The sequence below is a fragment of the Melopsittacus undulatus genome, chromosome 8 (genome assembly GCF_012275295.1).
Source record: "Melopsittacus undulatus isolate bMelUnd1 chromosome 8, bMelUnd1.mat.Z, whole genome shotgun sequence".
In the NCBI taxonomy this organism is placed as follows: domain Eukaryota; kingdom Metazoa; phylum Chordata; class Aves; order Psittaciformes; family Psittaculidae; genus Melopsittacus; species Melopsittacus undulatus.
In genome coordinates this window covers 20,872,847-20,890,155 of record NC_047534.1, presented here as the reverse complement: position 1 = coordinate 20,890,155, position 17,309 = coordinate 20,872,847, and the positions used below count along the sequence as shown (strand labels likewise).

At 43.1% G+C, this 17,309-nt stretch overlaps 1 protein-coding gene across 2 annotated transcripts in view; it reads right to left on the bottom strand.

Annotated features, from left to right (window-relative positions):
* Positions 1–13,723, bottom strand: part of PRR5L (proline rich 5 like) — a 42,203-nt gene extending 28,480 nt beyond the window's left edge. For both annotated transcript variants that reach the window (XM_005150614.3, XM_031050477.2), the window contains exons 1-4: positions 13,461–13,723; positions 5,986–6,259; positions 4,570–4,650; positions 974–1,022 (exon numbers count right to left, since the gene is read on the bottom strand). In XM_005150614.3, coding sequence (XP_005150671.1) covers positions 974–1,022; positions 4,570–4,650; positions 5,986–6,155 — 300 coding nt within the window. In that variant the 5' untranslated portion in view covers positions 6,156–6,259; positions 13,461–13,723. The remainder of the gene's footprint in view (positions 1–973; positions 1,023–4,569; positions 4,651–5,985; positions 6,260–13,460) is intronic.
* Positions 13,724–17,309: the final 3,586 nt, after the last annotated feature.

Here is a 17,309-nt window from a genome sequence, read left to right as displayed (position 1 = left end):
ACATCCCACCACTCGGCAGCAGCCTCTGCAGAAAAGGACTCGTGCAGATAGAGTACAGAGAAGTGAAATATAACTCCCCTGCCATAGGAGTTTCTTTCTCACTTGATAGCAGTGGGGGGGATTCTTTAGGTCATGTAATCTAATACTGATAAGAAACAACATTCATCTTTTCCCCCTAAGCACAGTAGGCAGCAGTACTTCCCCTTCAAGAAGTACTGAAATTCTCTTTTTCTCTTTCAGGGATAAAATACTCTTGTTTTCAGGAGCCTCCTCCTTTTCTTTTTTTAATCAACACTACACTGACCAACTTAAAACACTGAAAGCCATCAGTGCTCTCTCAAAAATCATCCAAAACACAGTTTCATGTGATTACATTTGAGCCTCTATCTGGACAGTGTCAGCCAAAGGCAATAACATTTATTCATATTTGTGACTGCTCAGGTCTTTCCTTCATCATCTTATACTTGTTTGCAGGCTGCATTTATATTTGTGGTACTAAAAGGCAAATAGTACCCAGGCTGATTTCCTGCTGATAGGGACTTCCTTCTTTGCCCTCCCCCTAGCCCTCCCCAACAGACATCCATTACCCTTTCCCTTTTGCCAGCCCCTGTTGCAGAAAACCTACTCCTGAATTCTCTGTACTAGAGAAATACAATGAAAAAAACCTATGGAAGGCAATCCATCTCCTTTTAAAAGTTGAAATTAATTCCTTCTTGACTTGGCAGGCTACTTGCAGCCTTTTGGAAGCACAAAGGAAGATTACTCTGAAGTTAGCACATACACCCATAAATATGATTACTCCCAAGGCTACATGGCCCACATTCAGAATGCCCAGTACCTCCATCACCTTCTGTAGGAAACCAAAAATGGACCTTGTAAGCTATGCGCATGTCAAAAGGACTCCTGATTTTTTTATAGGCTAAAAAGCTGAAAGAAGCAAACCTCCAAAGCAAGCAAGCAAATCATGTAATACCTGAAAGTAATCTGTGATGAAGGATCCAAGTTCACTCTTCAGCAGCCGTCTGTAGACAAAAGGAATGTATCCATGAAGTAACAGCCATCCCTGATAATTTCTTACAGGTATATCCACATGTTACTACCGGTTTTACCAAAGATACATGAGTATATGGGAATGTGTTATTTTGGCTACGGTTAAATTTTTTTTTTACATTTAGGTATATACTCTACAAATGCCCACAAAGGCTATTCTCAAATTATGAAATTATGGAGGAACTAAGCAGTTTCCCTGAAGGCCTGTATTTATAAGTCATACATATAGAACAAGGAAAAAAAAAACAACCCACATTTATCCCCTGAATGCACAGAAAGTTGGGGAGACAATTTAAAAGTATTTAGTTTGAAATTCACATTTTTTTCTGCTTTTGTTTAAACAAAGACACCTTTCATTTTTCTAGAGACAGTCTATCTCTCTTGGAAATAGGGAGAGGAGCAATGAAGTAACAGAAGCTGCAGCTTCCTCATTACTACCACATGTAAAAACTAAAAACACAGTGTATTTTTCAAGAAAGAAATTGTAGAAATTTAGCAAGAGGTGTTTTAAATGGTGTTTCACAGTAGCAGAACCCATTCCAAATGAGTATTTCTGACAAAAACTGTTGGATTTTAAATCAGGCTGTGACAAAAGTCTAAAATTCTAACACACAGTTTTATTTTAAAACCCTGATATAAAAAATCAGAGTTGTTCTACAGCAGAAGCATCACAAAAAGAAAACAAACAAACAAAAAAAAACCAACAAACAAAAAAACCCCCCACAAACCACCCCAGGAAATTCTGCCTAAAATTCAAAAGATGCCCAGCATTTTCCACTGCAATACACTGCATTCCTTTTCCTGTTCAAAGAATTTTGCTTTTTACCAACAGGAATTATAATCAAGAGTGTTCAAAAACGGACTTTGAACCAGGAACCATCAAGTTCTCAGGCTGAGTTCTTACCAACAAACTCTACTACTTTCCTAACCTTTGCTGAAAGTCAATTTTGATAGCAGCTTTCCCCCTAACCACTTTGTAACACTTCTTCACCTATTTGTGTGTCAACAGGCCTTGACTCTTTCTCAGAGTGGTTATATTTCCCCCATCCATCTAAAATCCATCTCAAATCACATTTCTATTTCTGTGAAACAGATAAACCAGAGAAGTCTTTGGGGTCCTGTTTGCCAGAAGCTCCCTATCAGCTGATTGACAAGCTCACTGCAGAACTTCACCTTGCACAAGTAGACCAACAACCAGAGGCTTGCACCTCAGTGAGAACTCAACGGAAGGGTCTCTTCCTAATCACTGCTAGATCACCTCCTGCTTCCTGAAATCCCATCTCCTGATAGCACTTTTTAACAGTTCTTCTTGCTGTGACAACTGATTTCAGGGCAGCAATAAAGTATCCAGTGAAAAGATATTAAATCAGAGCAAGATAAATACTTAGTGGCAGCAATCTAGAGCAAAATGTTATCATGTACTTGTCTCCTTGTCCTGTCATTACTGTCCTACTTTAAAACTCTCCCGCATTTCCCACTGTCAAATAACTAAGGGCTGTGCAGAATCTGCAAGGCTCCTGAAGCATCTAGCATTACTAATTTTCCCCAAGGGGGAATGGAGAGCTACAAATACAGAAAATGCACCAGCTTGACCTCAACACCCAGAGTCACTGTGTGCAGGTGTGCATACACACATACATGCAGTTGCACGCTGTTTGCTCCTTAGATGAACATTATTGAGCTACTTGAACGTTCAAGTGCCCTATTTAAAGAATGACATTTGGAGATGTAACCAATGCTCAGAGCACCTGCAGACACATTAATCATGTATTTCAAGGTGAGTGTTCCCAAGGGCTTCCTGGGAGTGCCTGTCCATGGAAAAGGGCATTTCCCCTTCCACCAGCAGCACTGTTTACAAAGTGCACACAGCTCACAAAGCACCTCCTGTTCTTCACACAGCTCCCAACACTTCAGTAACCAATATGAAGAAAGCATGGTCCAGTCCCAGAGGCCAAGCCCAGGCAGCATGTCTCTTCTGCCTGGTGTACTGCTCCTTGCAAGGGTGGGAAGGAATCACAGAATCACAGAACAGTTTGGGTTGGAAGGAATATTAAAACTCATCCTATTCCAACCACCCTGTCACAGGCAGGAACATCTTCCACTAGACCAGGTTGCTCCAAGCCCCATCCAACCTGACCTTGAACACTGCCAGGGATGGGGCAGCCACAGCTTCTCTGGGCAACCTGTGCCAGGGCCTCAGCACCCTCACAGGGAAGAACTTCTTCCTAAGACCTCACCTACATCTCCTCCCTGTCAGTTTAAATCCATTCCCCCTTGTCTTGTCCCTACAGCCTTTTGTCAAAAGCCCCTCCCTGGACTTCTTGTTGTCCTCTTTAGGCACTGGAAGCTGCTCTACGGCCTCCCCAGAGCCTTCTCTTCTCCAGACTGAACAAGCCCAGCTCTCTCAGCCTGTCTCCAGAGTAGAATTGCTCCAGCCCTCAGAGCATCTTTGTGGAGAATTAAGACTGCTCCAAAGACCTGAGGACTTCTGACCTGATCATACTAGAATAGTACTAAAGCATGAGACAAACATTGCCCTCACTCAGCTCTCAGAAGGGATTATATTTAACTTTCACCTCTGGGACCAGACCAAGTAGGAGAGTCCCATACTCTGTAAGCTGCATTGATTTTGAAAGTAGGGAAGGGGGTAGCTTAGACTGCAGCTGAGCATGTGCTTAGGCCAAATTGCTACTTGAAACTTGGCAGTCAGGAAAACTGCTACAGGAATTGAGAGGTGGAAGGGGGTAGACAGAAAAGGAGAAGCAGAGACCTATGTAACAGCATTCATGATGAATGAATATGGATGTAGTGGGAAAGAGAGAGGGAGGAGGAATGACTTCCATGAGCTCTGACAATGCTCCTCTTATCAGTACTTAAAATCAAGAGCAAATTGTTCCTTATCTACTTTACAGACCTATCTATGCTTACCAAACTTTCCAAATAATCAGAATTAAACCACATGCTAAAAAATATAAAATACTTTTAATCATCACTAGCATCAGTGTTGGAAAATGTTTGTTAGGCCTTAACTTCTTTATATCTTGAGGCTTAGTATTTTCAGGTCTTGGCCTGCAATTATGATATGGAGGTTAAGGTTTTATATAAAATGCTGTGTTGTGCCTTCATTTTAAAGACCCCACATTTCTGAGAAACTCGGGTTTAAAGAAGATTTTATTACCACCATGAATCTCCTGATAAAAATGTGTAAAACCAGCCAGAAGAGCCAAACACCACTGGGGAGGGCAAAATCCTTGTAGTCCAAGTCAATACACATTCTGTCCTTGGCAAAGCTATGCATCCACGCAAGTCAGAGAAATATTATCCTATTGCCCTATGCCATTCACTGCACCCCATAGCAAAAAAGAATTAATACTGAAATGCCCTAACTGTACTTAAGTTTGTTTCGATTCCTGCTTCTCTCACCAATATCCTGTAACTGCTGTTCCATAGGGTAATAAACACAAGAAACACCAAACAAGCAGCAACAAAATTCCCTTCTCATGCGTTTCAGCAACCTACCTGATATTTTCATTGAGAGTGTAAAGTTCATTATTCTGCAAGCCTCCCCCTTTGAACACATTTATCACTGCTGTTTGAACACTGCCAAAAAAGAAATGAGACAGTACAACATCCATAAATAACAGCCAGCAGTGTGATTTAACACAAGAGTGCAAGATGAGCTAGCCACCAAAAGCTGAGTGCTTGCAATAGGGTGGAGAGTTTAATTGCACTTAAATACTTCCACTCTTTCTACTCTGGAAATCATTCTTATTTACATACATTTCTCACAGGAGATGGAGCAAAACCAGCATCAACTTGTGCCTAGGGCAAGCAAGGGACAGTCATTACAAGAACACTGTTCACAAAGAACATGTTCATACTAGATAAATCCTTAACATGACTGTTTAGGGGATCTAAGGGACTTTTTACAAGGGCCTGTAGTGACAAAACAAGGAGGAATGGCTTTAACCTGACAGAGGGGAGACTGAGATTAGAAATGAGGAAAAAATTCCTCCCTGTGAGGGTGGTGAGGGCCTGGCACAGGTTGCCCAGAGAAGCTGTGGCTGCCCCATCCCTGGCAGTGTTCAAGGCAGGGGGCTGGAACTAGATGAGCTTTAAGGCCCCTTCCAAACATGACAGTGAAGAATTTTTTCCTAATATCTCAATCTCCCCTCTGTCAGGGTAAAGCCATTCCCCCTTGTCTTGTCACCACAGGTCCTTGTCAAAAGGCCTTCTCCAGCTTTCTCTTCAGCCCCTTTAGGCACTGGAAGCCGCTCTAAGGTCTCCAAGGAGCCTTCTCTTCTCCAGGCTGAACAAGCCCAGCTCTCTCAACCTCTTGTGCGACACTAGTAAGCTGAGCTAGGTCAGCAACAAGGGGTCTGCAGAGCACAGAGCTGGTGCCAGAAGGGAAATTGGGAACACCCACTTTTGGTAGCAGCAGGCCATTAGATCAGATTGAGACATCTCACTCCTCACACTACATGTTTTTCCCATTGCCACTGCTGCATGACGCACACTGCAGACAGGATTTGGCTGTAATATGAAGTGCTGGTAGAAGCCACAAGCTTAGCAGTTATCAGAGGAACTTGACTGTGGTAAAAGCTTCATAATATGCAGATAAATGCCTGTTGTGCATTAAGAAACTGGTCATTATCACACTGCTAGGATGCGTTTTCCTAAATAGTACTTAAAAGATAACAACTGTTAACAAAGAGCACTTCTGTTTTACTTCAAGAGAGTACCTCTGAACAACTCTGGCCAAAAGGAAGGCTAAACACTACTAGGTCTACTTTTTTTACCTCCACAGAGGCTTTCAATGCCAGCAAAGCTTGGGCATCCCAAAAAATTAATGTGTGCTTACAAACAGGTGAGCTTAGCCATAAATAGTCTGAAGCATGAAGGTAAGACATGCATGGTTCTTATGGGGCTGCTCACCTATTCCAGGCAGAGTTGGAGCTGAGCTGCAGGGCCTGCCGGGCTGCCTGGAACCGTGGTAGATCACTGAGGACTGGGGAGCTCATGAAGCGAGGGCGGGGCCTTCTTAACGAACCCATCTTATGGAACTGGAGAGTAAAGGATGGAGCCGCGGTGAACCCTGCAGTCATAGGGTCAGGTGGAGCAGAGCAGCGCTGTCAGAAAGTCTCTTCTCTTGAAGATCCAAATGTTAATCTCAGAGATGTCAATGAATCTTCAAAATCTAGGACTCCACCTGGAGCAAAAACAAAGAGTCAGCCTTGGACTAGCAGACTCCCATGGGGTCAGATTGTGACATGGACACACATCGCAAGATGATGAAGCAGTCCTGCAAGGCAAAGAGAGAGGAAAAGAGCAAGACAGAGAAAGGGGTGAAATAGCCTAACCTTTTAATAGCAAATTTGGACAAACGTTCTGCAGCTCTTCAACAGCAGTCCCATTTCCCATCTTGCCCCTTAAATAATGACCCAACACAGCCAACCAGAAATACAAACATGGTCTCTCTTTCCATCTCAATTGGCAGAGATGCAAGAATAGAAGTGCCTGAACACTTCTGCCAGAGGCACCTTACAAATACCTTTAAATACAGTTAGCCATTCAGCCTGTATAAAACACTAGAAACTGGAGGAAGAGAGAAGTATTTCACCAGAAAGGAATAAAAGATGAACAATACAAAAAAAGATGAACATTGCCTGCTTTTTTAGAGAAGTGTTATGCAAGGGCATACACCCACTCATTATCAGTCCATTGCTAAAAGAATACAACAGGGCACTTCTGCAAGAGATCTGACAATCCAATTATTTTGTAAGTAATCAGGACTTTGTTTTCTACAGAGTGAGAAGTAATTGCTAGGCCAAATACAAAATACCCTTATTTCCACTCTGATTATCATCTCCATATAGGTGAATATGTAGCCCCAACTAAATTAAAGAAATAGAAGAAGTTAGCTTGGATAAAATCACAAAAAAATAACTTTGGCAAAGCTCTTTTGAAATCTTCCCACTACAGAGGAATACAAGCAGTCAATGTAGTTGCATCTGGAGAATGGGGACGTGGAAGAAATGAGAAAGGTGCATAGGAAAGAGTTCTGTAACTGAACTGCACACAAGATGTAAGATCATTTCTTTTCCATCACATCTTCAGCATGACATGAAAACAGAGATGATCAGCCAAAGAAATGTTGTCTGTCTGCACAGTGCTTCTAATACTACTCCCCAAATCACATGTAGGAGAACAACTTTCCATCCAGCAAGCTCCTGCTGAACTAACTCTGCTACCCTACCTCTGCACAGCCTTATTGATCCTGATAAACCCCCACAAAGCTCTCACAAGCTCTTGCTATGCCATAGACACCATGCGCCTCACCAGTGAGGAAGTTAAAATGCCTCGTTTTTAAGGCCCCAAAACATGTAATACTGTCATTCTCAGTCCCATTCAAGGCTTAAATATGGTGGTTATTCCCCCACAAGTTAAATATAGTTTACACAGATATCTGTGGAACTGGAACATGGCTACAAGTGCAACTTTCTTCTGTCTTTAGACAGCCGCTGGCTGTCTTTTGAGATGACAAAGCCCTGACAGTCTTTCATGATATGAGCTTAGCCTTGACTGTTGCTGTTTGAAAGGGCAGCAATCTGTTGATTCTGTGGTTGTCCTGTTCCAATTAAAAAAAAATAAAGATAAATAAAAATAGTGATAACTTTTAGAAATGAAGAATAAATGTCAACTAATACAACCAGATCAGCAGAGTCCTCTGTGTACATTTTGAAGTAACAGTTCATTAGATTTGGCCCACACATTTTCAATCTGCCATCAATTTCTCTATTGGTAATTTTAACTACATCAGAAATCATCAGAGGACAAGAGCCACAGCACCTTGGAGAGTCAGCAGCAGGCTTTTCTTACAACACACCTAAAGGTGCTTGGGAGGCAAAGTGCACGCACAACAGATGCTTCTGTTGCAAAACCAGTGCTTGTGCCAATGTTTGTAATCTCATAGTTCCAAAAGTGACAGGGTAAGGAGCTGAGTAAGTGACAGGTCACTTCTAGCAGAGCAGTAAAATTTCTAGCTTAACAATTTTTATACCAGGAATACAGCATATATTTTTCATAGTTATAAATGCAATACAATTGCTACTTTATAGAATCACAGAGTGCTGGAAGGGACCTTAAAGCTCACCTAGTTTCAACCCCCTGCCATGGACAGGGACACCTCCCACTAGACCAGGTTGCTCCAACCCCCATCCAACCTGGCCTTTAATATTTCCAGCTTCTCTGGACAACCTGTGCCAGTACCTTACCAGCTTCATAGGGAAGAATTTCTTCCTAATATTCTTCACTAACATTCACTGACATTGTCCTCCTAGAGGCTTTCAGTCCAAACTCCCTCACATCTACAGTCTCCTCTTCCTAAGATTAAAGCTTTTTAGAACACCAGCAAATAAAACCTGCTGCTAATAATCACAGTCCTATTATTTATCAAACACAGAACTAGAAAAAACTTTACAGAGAAGCAATTATTATTTTTCCCCTTTTATATGGAGTGAAGGGAGATACCAGTGTGCAGCATGCTCTAGCCACCAAGCAGCACTCTTACCATTGATTATAAAAAGCACGAAGACCTGGAAATTGAAATGCATCAACTGCATAAGAGATACAACCTCATCAAGGTAATCTCTCACTGTCATATGCTCCAGCTGCCAAGGTAATGCTTTATGGGGTTTCAAACCCTTGATAGCCGATATATCCTAAAACACTCTCTATTCTTCTCATTTCTCTTAATGACCCTACTTTTCTGGGGGGAAATGCTTATCATAAGTATGCCAAAGAGATAGGGATTTCAGCTGTCCTACCCCCGGTCTTTGTTGTCTTTTATCCTTGATTATCATCTCAAAACCCAGCTCTCTAAACCCTCCACATCTATAACAAGGGAGAGATGTAATCCGTGCAAAAAACAGGTCTTTGAGTGAGTAAACTCTTCAGAACTAGAAGTCAATGTTCTCAACTGGGGGATGATGAGTCAATCTGACAACAATGTTATTTCATTCACTTGTAATTCATCACATCTGAGTAAACACTTTGAGGATTAACCTGAATCTTTAAAGAGAAGAATCAAGCATGGAGACAAATCCTTTTCCAACACACACAGATACAGGCATTTATAAAAACATTACAGTCATCAAGCCAGATTTTTCAATCCTTTGTTTCCTCTTAACCATGAAAACAAACAGAGAAATTGTTATAAAACAATTTGATGAAAAGACCTTTCCCTCCCAACAAACCATAATACATATGACTTTCTAGATGAAAAGCAAGATCAGACAATATACATCCATCAACTGATCTCCACTGAAGAAAGAATAACCCAAAGAAAAGGTGGCAGCAATTGCTCCAAGTTATGAACCCTCAAGATAATCTTGAGCCAAACAAACAAAAAGCCCATGGTAACTAAGATTTAACATAAAAACAGACCATTTTCAATTCTTGTGATGCCTTTTCTGCAAGATACAGAGCAACAGCAACATATGGAAGTGACAAGGCAGGAAAAACTGCAACTGTCTTTGCTCCTTAGAGGAAAACTTGCACCAACGCTTCTTCACACCAAATTCAGATGAAAAAGCCACTGGTCAAAAAGTAGCTTTAAAGCAGATGGGAGGAAAAGTAACTTTAAAGCAAAGAGCGGAGAAATCACAGGATCCTCACAGAAGTTGTTGATGCCCCACCGTGGCAGCATTCAAGTCCAGGTAGGGTGGGGTTTGGAACAACCTGGTCTAGTGGAAGGTATCCCTGCCTATGGCATGGAGTTGGAACTGGATGAGCTTTAAGGTCCCTTCCAACACAAACCATTCTGTGATTATGTGAAACAAGCATTTCCCAGGTCTCCTGAAACACAGCATCAGAGAATGTGGTGTTATCTAGATATAAGTGATATTTTGCCATTTAAACTTTTTTAGTGGTAAAAGAACAGCCCCTTCATGAAGAAAGATATACACTTGCCCTTTTTTCTCTCCTTTATATGTTTTGTACAATTGTGCATTGATGAGCCATTACTATAAAACACACAAACTGAAGACTGCAACCAACACACATCAGGTTTTTTAATGATCGTGTGGAAGAAGCATAATCTTAAGAAAACTCCCTGCTATACTAGGCCTGCAGACCCATGATGAGTGGTTTCATCTTACCTCAGATACAAAAATATGCAGAGAACCATCCAGCTTTTTATTACCTGATTCTCCTGGTAAATCCTTAACAAAGGATGTGATTGGCAAAATCCTTGATTCAAATTCAACTGACAAGATCTGAAAACACTATTTCTGACCAAAATTGCCCATTTATTTGCTACACAGTCATCCTGAGAAGTAGAAAAGCAGCCTACAACCTGTAACTTCAAGTCTTTATGGTCATCACAATTGCACATACATGAACTTAGTTTATATTCTAAGAAAACACAACACTTTCAGTTCCTCTTACTGCTCGGTTTCTTCAAAATAAACAAGGTCTGCTTTTTAGAAGGACATGATCAAATCAAGGTTTATTCCATAACTAACAAAGGTCCTACATGTATGTCAGAACTTACTGAAAGCAAGAATGTCAACAATTTTGGAGGCAGTCTGAGGCCCAACCTTGCCCTATGGGCCTTCCTATACCATCATCCTTTCATGCCTTCACACTTTTGGAAATCTGTCTCTGGAAAACTTTAGTGCTTAATCTGCATCCCATCCAAAACAATAGGAATCTAAATATAGAAGTTGTGGCTACCCAATTCCCAGCAGTGTTTAAGGCCAGGCTGGAGTGTGCTTGGAGCAATCTGGTCTAGCAGAAAGTGTCCCTGCCTATGGCAGGGGGATTGGAACTGGATGAGCTTTAAGGTCCCTTCCAACCCAAACCATTCTATGATAGTGTGCCACAGAGAAGCATGGAGGGCGGGGAAAACATAGTTTCAGAAGCAAAAAAGTTGTATCAGTTGAAATGTAATGACGCGTTTAATTTTCTAGGAATATTAATCAGATGATGATACATCATCAAATAAAACACTGGCAACTGCAATTATTTTAAGAACTATCTCTGCGCTTTCTCGCTCTCATACTTACTCCTTTTTGTTTCTTTTTTGTTTTCACATTCCTGTTGCTGTTATTTAAACCATGAGTAACCCCCAGACTTTTAACCCTGGGACTACAAAGCATGGCAGCTATCTTGCCTGCTGATAGCCACAGCCTACCCTCAGCCAGCTCTAGCATAACCGTGGTTTTGCTAAAATCCTTAGCAAAATCTTCCACCCTCTGAGTTGCACTTAGGCCTATCTTGTGTGCTCAGTATGATTATGCTCTACTGAGCAAGCCCTGGAACCCAGCACATACATACTCAGTGTATATTTATGCTTTAATTCACATCAGGAGTAACAGTGAGTACAAAGGTCATACACTATGGGGAAAAACAAACCCACAAATATTACAGGCAGCTAGAAAAGTCACATGAAAATTGAACTCGATGAAATGAATTACAAATGAATACATTCTAGTACTTATTTGCCTGCTACTTCTAAGTCCTTAATGATATATTGAAGTCTCATTCCTCCACTCTTTCCCTAAGAATGGAAGCTGTACTTATTTCTCAGATAAAAGGATAAATATCTCCCCTAGTCTGTGTCTTTGGTTGCTCAAAATTTAAGGAACTAAACTCTTCCAAAAGAGATTGAGGAGTTGGTAAACACCACCTGTGTTCCAGCTGAACTTCGAAGATGAACATTAGAAGTCTTATCAGTCTCAACTGATATCAGATGGCCCGTAAACACACTGCACACAAATAATTACAAAGAATTTTATCTTGAAGGCTGAAGACAAATGTGAAACTGTTACCTTAACTCCAATGTAAAACTGACAAAAGGAAATACTGCTATTAAACTGACACAGCAAAAGACTCCCACATGGGCTTGAATTTTGCTGTCTCCCCTTGGCACTGCCCCTTGCAGGTACCATTCATGCAGAACCAAGTGCAATGCACTGTACCTGACTTGACAGCTACTTCAATCAGAGATTCAGGATATACCCATCATAGGCAACCACAGAAGAATCCACCTCTGGAGAACATTCTTTCTAGCTTTGCAAAAAGCAGGTTTTTGACCCAAGTATTTTCCTCCCTCTGATACCTAGAAGTCTACGGCACTAAAGTCTTTTCAAGAATGCTATATGTGGTCTATGAAGTGTGTATCAAGATCACTCGATGTCTTAGATTACTGTGAAATTTTCATTTAGAATCATAGAACCATAGAATGATTTGGGTTAGAAGGGACCTTAAAGCTCATCCAGATCCAGTCCCCTGCCATGGGCAGGGATAGCTTCCACCAGACCAGGTTGCTCCAAGCCCCATACAGGGGGCAGTCACACCTTCTTTGGGAAACCTGTGCCAGTGCCTCACCACTCACTAACAAATGCTAAATGCTAATAAAGTTCTTCAAAGGCTTTACAGGACAGAATTTTAACCCTAGGTAGGCGGTTTCCTAGTTTCAGAAAAGACAGTTTATCAGGAGAACACAGTGTCTTGTCTCTGCTGATGATACCATTGGGACTACTGCTCAGCTCAACTGTGGCAATCTGAGTTAGAAACCACTACACAGCAGCTTCTGTGTCTTGTGCATGTTGCCCCACTGTGACATAGGATCTTGTGTATATACATTAAACATGCATGAACATATACCATGATACACATGATGTAAGCAGCTCTTGATAACTGATCCAGGTAATAATGAGTTCTGCATAACTGAAAACCTTCACACCACAAAATTGCAGCATCACCTACAATAAGCTCAGCACTTGTTGCTGACAAACAGAAAAATCCCTCCGGTTAAGATAGCCCACTTCCATGAAGAAACTGTCATATGACTGGAAAACACAGGGGTGAAAAAAATATAGCTGTGCTCTGGGCTTTCTTTTGAGCAAGGACAGCCAGGGGCTGTGCTGAGTGGCAAGACATGTGGCTGTGTCTGATGTCCCACAGAGAAGAAGGTAGCAGGGGATGGGTTTGACAGCTGAAGGAGATGAAAAGTAGGTTATGGCTACAAAAAGGAAAAGGACTGTGAATATTCCTGGGGCAGACAGGCTCTGAGCGAGAGTCAGGGAGACAAGGGTAGCATCATCACGGGGGAGAGGCCAGACGGAAGAGAGAAAAGGGTAGCCCCTATCCTTCACTTTACTAGGCAGGCGGCCTGCTACTCACAGCTTTTGAATCCTCTCGCAGCAGCTACGTGCTAGGTCAATTTATTTAGAGAAAGAGGGAAGACGAAAAACCTCTTTCCCTTCACCCCCGGTTTCAGAACTATTGTGCCTTCTGGGCGGGGAAAAGGGGTTAGATCAAGACATTTCGTTTGGAAATGACTCACTCGGCAGCTCCACGGAGCCGGAGGGTATGGGTTTTATATTTTTAAAAGGAGAACTTACCCAGTTTTATGCCCGCGCTTTGCTCCAGATGCACGGCCGGGCCGGGGGACAGCCTCAGCCCGCTCCTTGCCGCAGGACACCACCGGGTAAGCTCCCCCTTTGCATGGCAAACGGCTCCCTCCTGATGTCAGCACCGCTGCCAAGCCGCCGCAGTGCAGCCCCCTCGGAGGGGAGGCAGGCCGCGCCCCACCGCGGCAGGCGGTGAGGGGCGAGGAGGGGCCGCTCCGCTACCGACGGACAGACCGACCGACGGACTTGCTGCCTCTTCTCGCCGCGATCTGGCGAAATTGCCACCAGCCGGCCAGGATTTTACACTTCCTGGCCGCCGGCCAGCCTTTATTTTTACAATCTGCCTCTTACTGGCTCCTCCCAGCACAGACAAAAGGCGGCCGGGCCAGGCTGAGCCCAGCCGAGCCGGGCCGGGCGGAGAGGGGCCGGCCTCAAGGGGCTGCATCCCCCCCGCGCTGAGGAGTGGGGGATGCCCGTCCCGGTAGAGTCAGTAAGTTTAAACTCTTCTGACCTTTAGCAGAAGAAAGGATAAAGGAAAGACAAGGGAAGGAAAGGCCAGAGGAGCTCCGCGGCCCTTCCCGAGGCAGGGTGTCCGGCCCTGGCGCAGTGGGGTGTCTCCACAACACCGGTGCAGGGTCGATGCTAGGGGTCTCGCCGAGTCGGCAGAGAAGTCACAGAATCATAGACTCGCAGAATGGTTTGGGTTGGAAGGGACCCGAAAGCTCATCCAGTTCCAATTCCGTGTCACAGACAAGGACACCTTCCACTAGACCAGGTTGCCCAAAGCCCAGTCCAACCTGGCCTTGAACACTGCCAGGGATGGGGCAGCAACAGCTTCTCTTGGGCAACCTGTGCCAGGGCCTCACCACTGTCACAGAGGGGAAGAACTTCTTCCTAAGATCTCATCTCAGTCTCCCCTCTGTCAGGTTAAAGCCATTCCCCTTGTCCTGTCCCTACAGACGCTTGTCAAAAGACCCTCTCCAAATTTCTTGTCAGCCTAAAGGCTCTGGAAGCTGCTCTAAAATGCTGGACCTGCCACCAGCTCCTCACAGGCCTGTCCTGGGGCATGAAATTTGCCTTCTGACTGAGCTACAGATAAAGAAACGTACTGTTATGGCCAATAAAGTGTGCAGCATGGGGAAGTGGATGTGCCGTTGGAAAGATAGGGCTTCTTTTATTTTGATCTCACAGTTCAAGGTTCCTCTGGCAGCCTCAGTCCCATGCAATTTGCTCTGTTGGGCTGTCAGAGTCTACAGCAGTATCAGGCAGGAAACGGCTGAAAGAAGAAAAAAAAAACAACATGTGTAATTGGGGTCCAAGGAGATAAAAAAGCTGCAATTAGTTGCAATCAGTGAGCAGTTGCCCAGAATGTGTAACTCAAACTGTAAAGCCAGCTTTTGGAGAGCTACTCATTAAGTTAATGTGCTGAGATTTTTAAGTCTTTAAAGGAGACAAACCAAATGTGTAAAATAGTATAATTTTCTCTAGCTGCTTAAGAGGCTTTTGTGAATTAGTTGATGAATGGTAGTGCTGCTGCTTGGTAATCCATTAAAATGCTCATTAAGAGAAATCAAATGGTAACTTTACAACAAAGTTGCATATTAAAATGAGAAAAGCTGATGCTGCTCAGGGGGGGATAAGATGATGAAGGGTTTGGAACTCTATGGTCTTTAAGATACCTTCCAAGCCAAACTATTCTGTGATTCTATGATTCTATATGAACACCTACAAAAGCACATTTCCAGCCCCACACTGATGTGGCATATGATGAGAGCTGATACCTATCCAGCCATAAAATATTAATTCATCAGTTAATCTACTAACAACTAAAAGTGAGTATTTTCATTCCTTCTGCACACACTTTTCAAGATAACATGTTTCAGGAACAGTGTTGTTGAAGTGTAGTTTCACTGGTGGTCTCAACTTGTGGCTCATGATACAGCTGGGAAGTTTCCACCACCATGGAGAGATTGACTGCAGAAGCAAGGATATGATTGATCATAGTTGAACTGTTCTCCATGGGCAAGCAAAGGAATGTGCAGGTGATGGGAAAGGTGACCTGACATACCTGCTCAGATGGCACCCTCCATCTGAGAGAAATTCTCAGGAAAAAAAAAAAACAACAACAAACCAGCACACAAGTTGCCATCTTTCCCCAATTTTTAACTCACATGGTTATGAATTAAAACTTGACAAAACATTTCAGGTGTGGGACACATACTTGCACATGCAGACTTGTGGAGCTGTGTGTTTAAGAGCAGAAAGCTGTCATACCCATGTGGTTTCAGCTTCAGGGCTACAGCCTAGGGACCTCACTGCTACAACACAGACTTAATGTGACTATCCTGATGATTGGCTGCACACCCACTTGTGGAATAACAGGGAGGAAAGAGCAGAACAGACCCCGGCCACTGCACTGGGAGAAAGGGGGAAGTTTCCTTTGATTTTCACAACAGGAAGAAGTGAGGGTTCTGTGGAGAGTCCTTGTCACTGGGAGTGAGGGCTCCCAGTTATCTTATGCAGGAGCATAGGTACTGAGGAGACATTATACAAGAGCAGACAAAAAAGACAAATATAAATATTAGCAAGGAGAGAGATAAAAATACTTAGGTGGAATTAATTTTTACTTAACTTTAGCTATCTGAGATTACACAAAACACACCTAGCTTTCAAGGTTAGGTAAATCCTGCCCCTAAAACTTACCTGAGTGGAATAAGGTTGCAGTGAAAGAGATCTGAAAAGAGTTATGTTTAGATTGAAAAATACCCTTTAATAGCCCCCCTTTCCCATTTAGCTTTTGTCAGAGCAAAAAGAGAATATTGTTTCCAAAGGAAGCTACTTGTCTTACAAACAACTGATAACTGACAGACATCTGCTGTCAGCTCTGAAGCCAATATGTGGTGCAAATGGACTGCCGTGCACTTTTAAGAGGACTCATCTGTGGCCTTGTTCAAGTCTGCAGCATAATCTCAGAGAACTTAAAAACAGGCAAGTTGTCAACATCAACAATGTTGCTACATTTATATAATGAATGGATATATGAAAAATAGCTGCAGCCTTGATTTTGTTTTTGACAGTCTGCCTCAACACCACACATCCTCTCAGCAGCACGCTCTAGAGCAAGACAGCCCTGAGCATACACACGTCCTGTTCTCACACAGCCTGGGCTTCAACAGAAGCCAAACCACAAGAGTTGTGACTAATAGATGTGACCTTTTATTAGTTTGCTTTATGATGCACTCGATGGGATGAATCCACAACATGTTGCCTTTGCTTTAGCTGTGTGATCCATCAGGTCTTCATAATCATGTGTTTCCCAGAAATGAGTTCTGGGAAAAGACCCACAGTGTGATCTATAAGGAGGGCAATGCGGGAGTCTGGATCTCCCAAGAGGGATGTGGAGCTGCTGAAGTGAGTACAGGGGAATCCACGGAGATGTTCTGAGGACTAGAGCAGCTCTGTTCTGGAGACAGGCTGAGAGAGCTGAGCTTATTCAGCCTGGGGAAGAAAAGATTCTGGGGAGACCTTAGAACAGATTCCAGTGCCTACAAGAAATCTGGAGTGGGGAGTTAGAGAAGAGCATGTAGTGACAGGACAAGGGGGAATGGCTTTAAACTGATAGAGGGGAGATTGAGATTAGACCTTAGGAAGAAATTCTTTACTGTGAGGGTGCTAAGGCACTGGCACAGGTTGCCCAGAGAAGCTGTGGCTGCCCTATCCCTGGTAGTGTTCAATGCCAAGTTGGACAGGGCTTGGAGCAATCTGGTCTAGTGGAAGGCGTCCCTGCCTGTGGCAGGGGGTTGGAACTGGATGAGTTTTAAGATCCCTTCCAACCCAAAC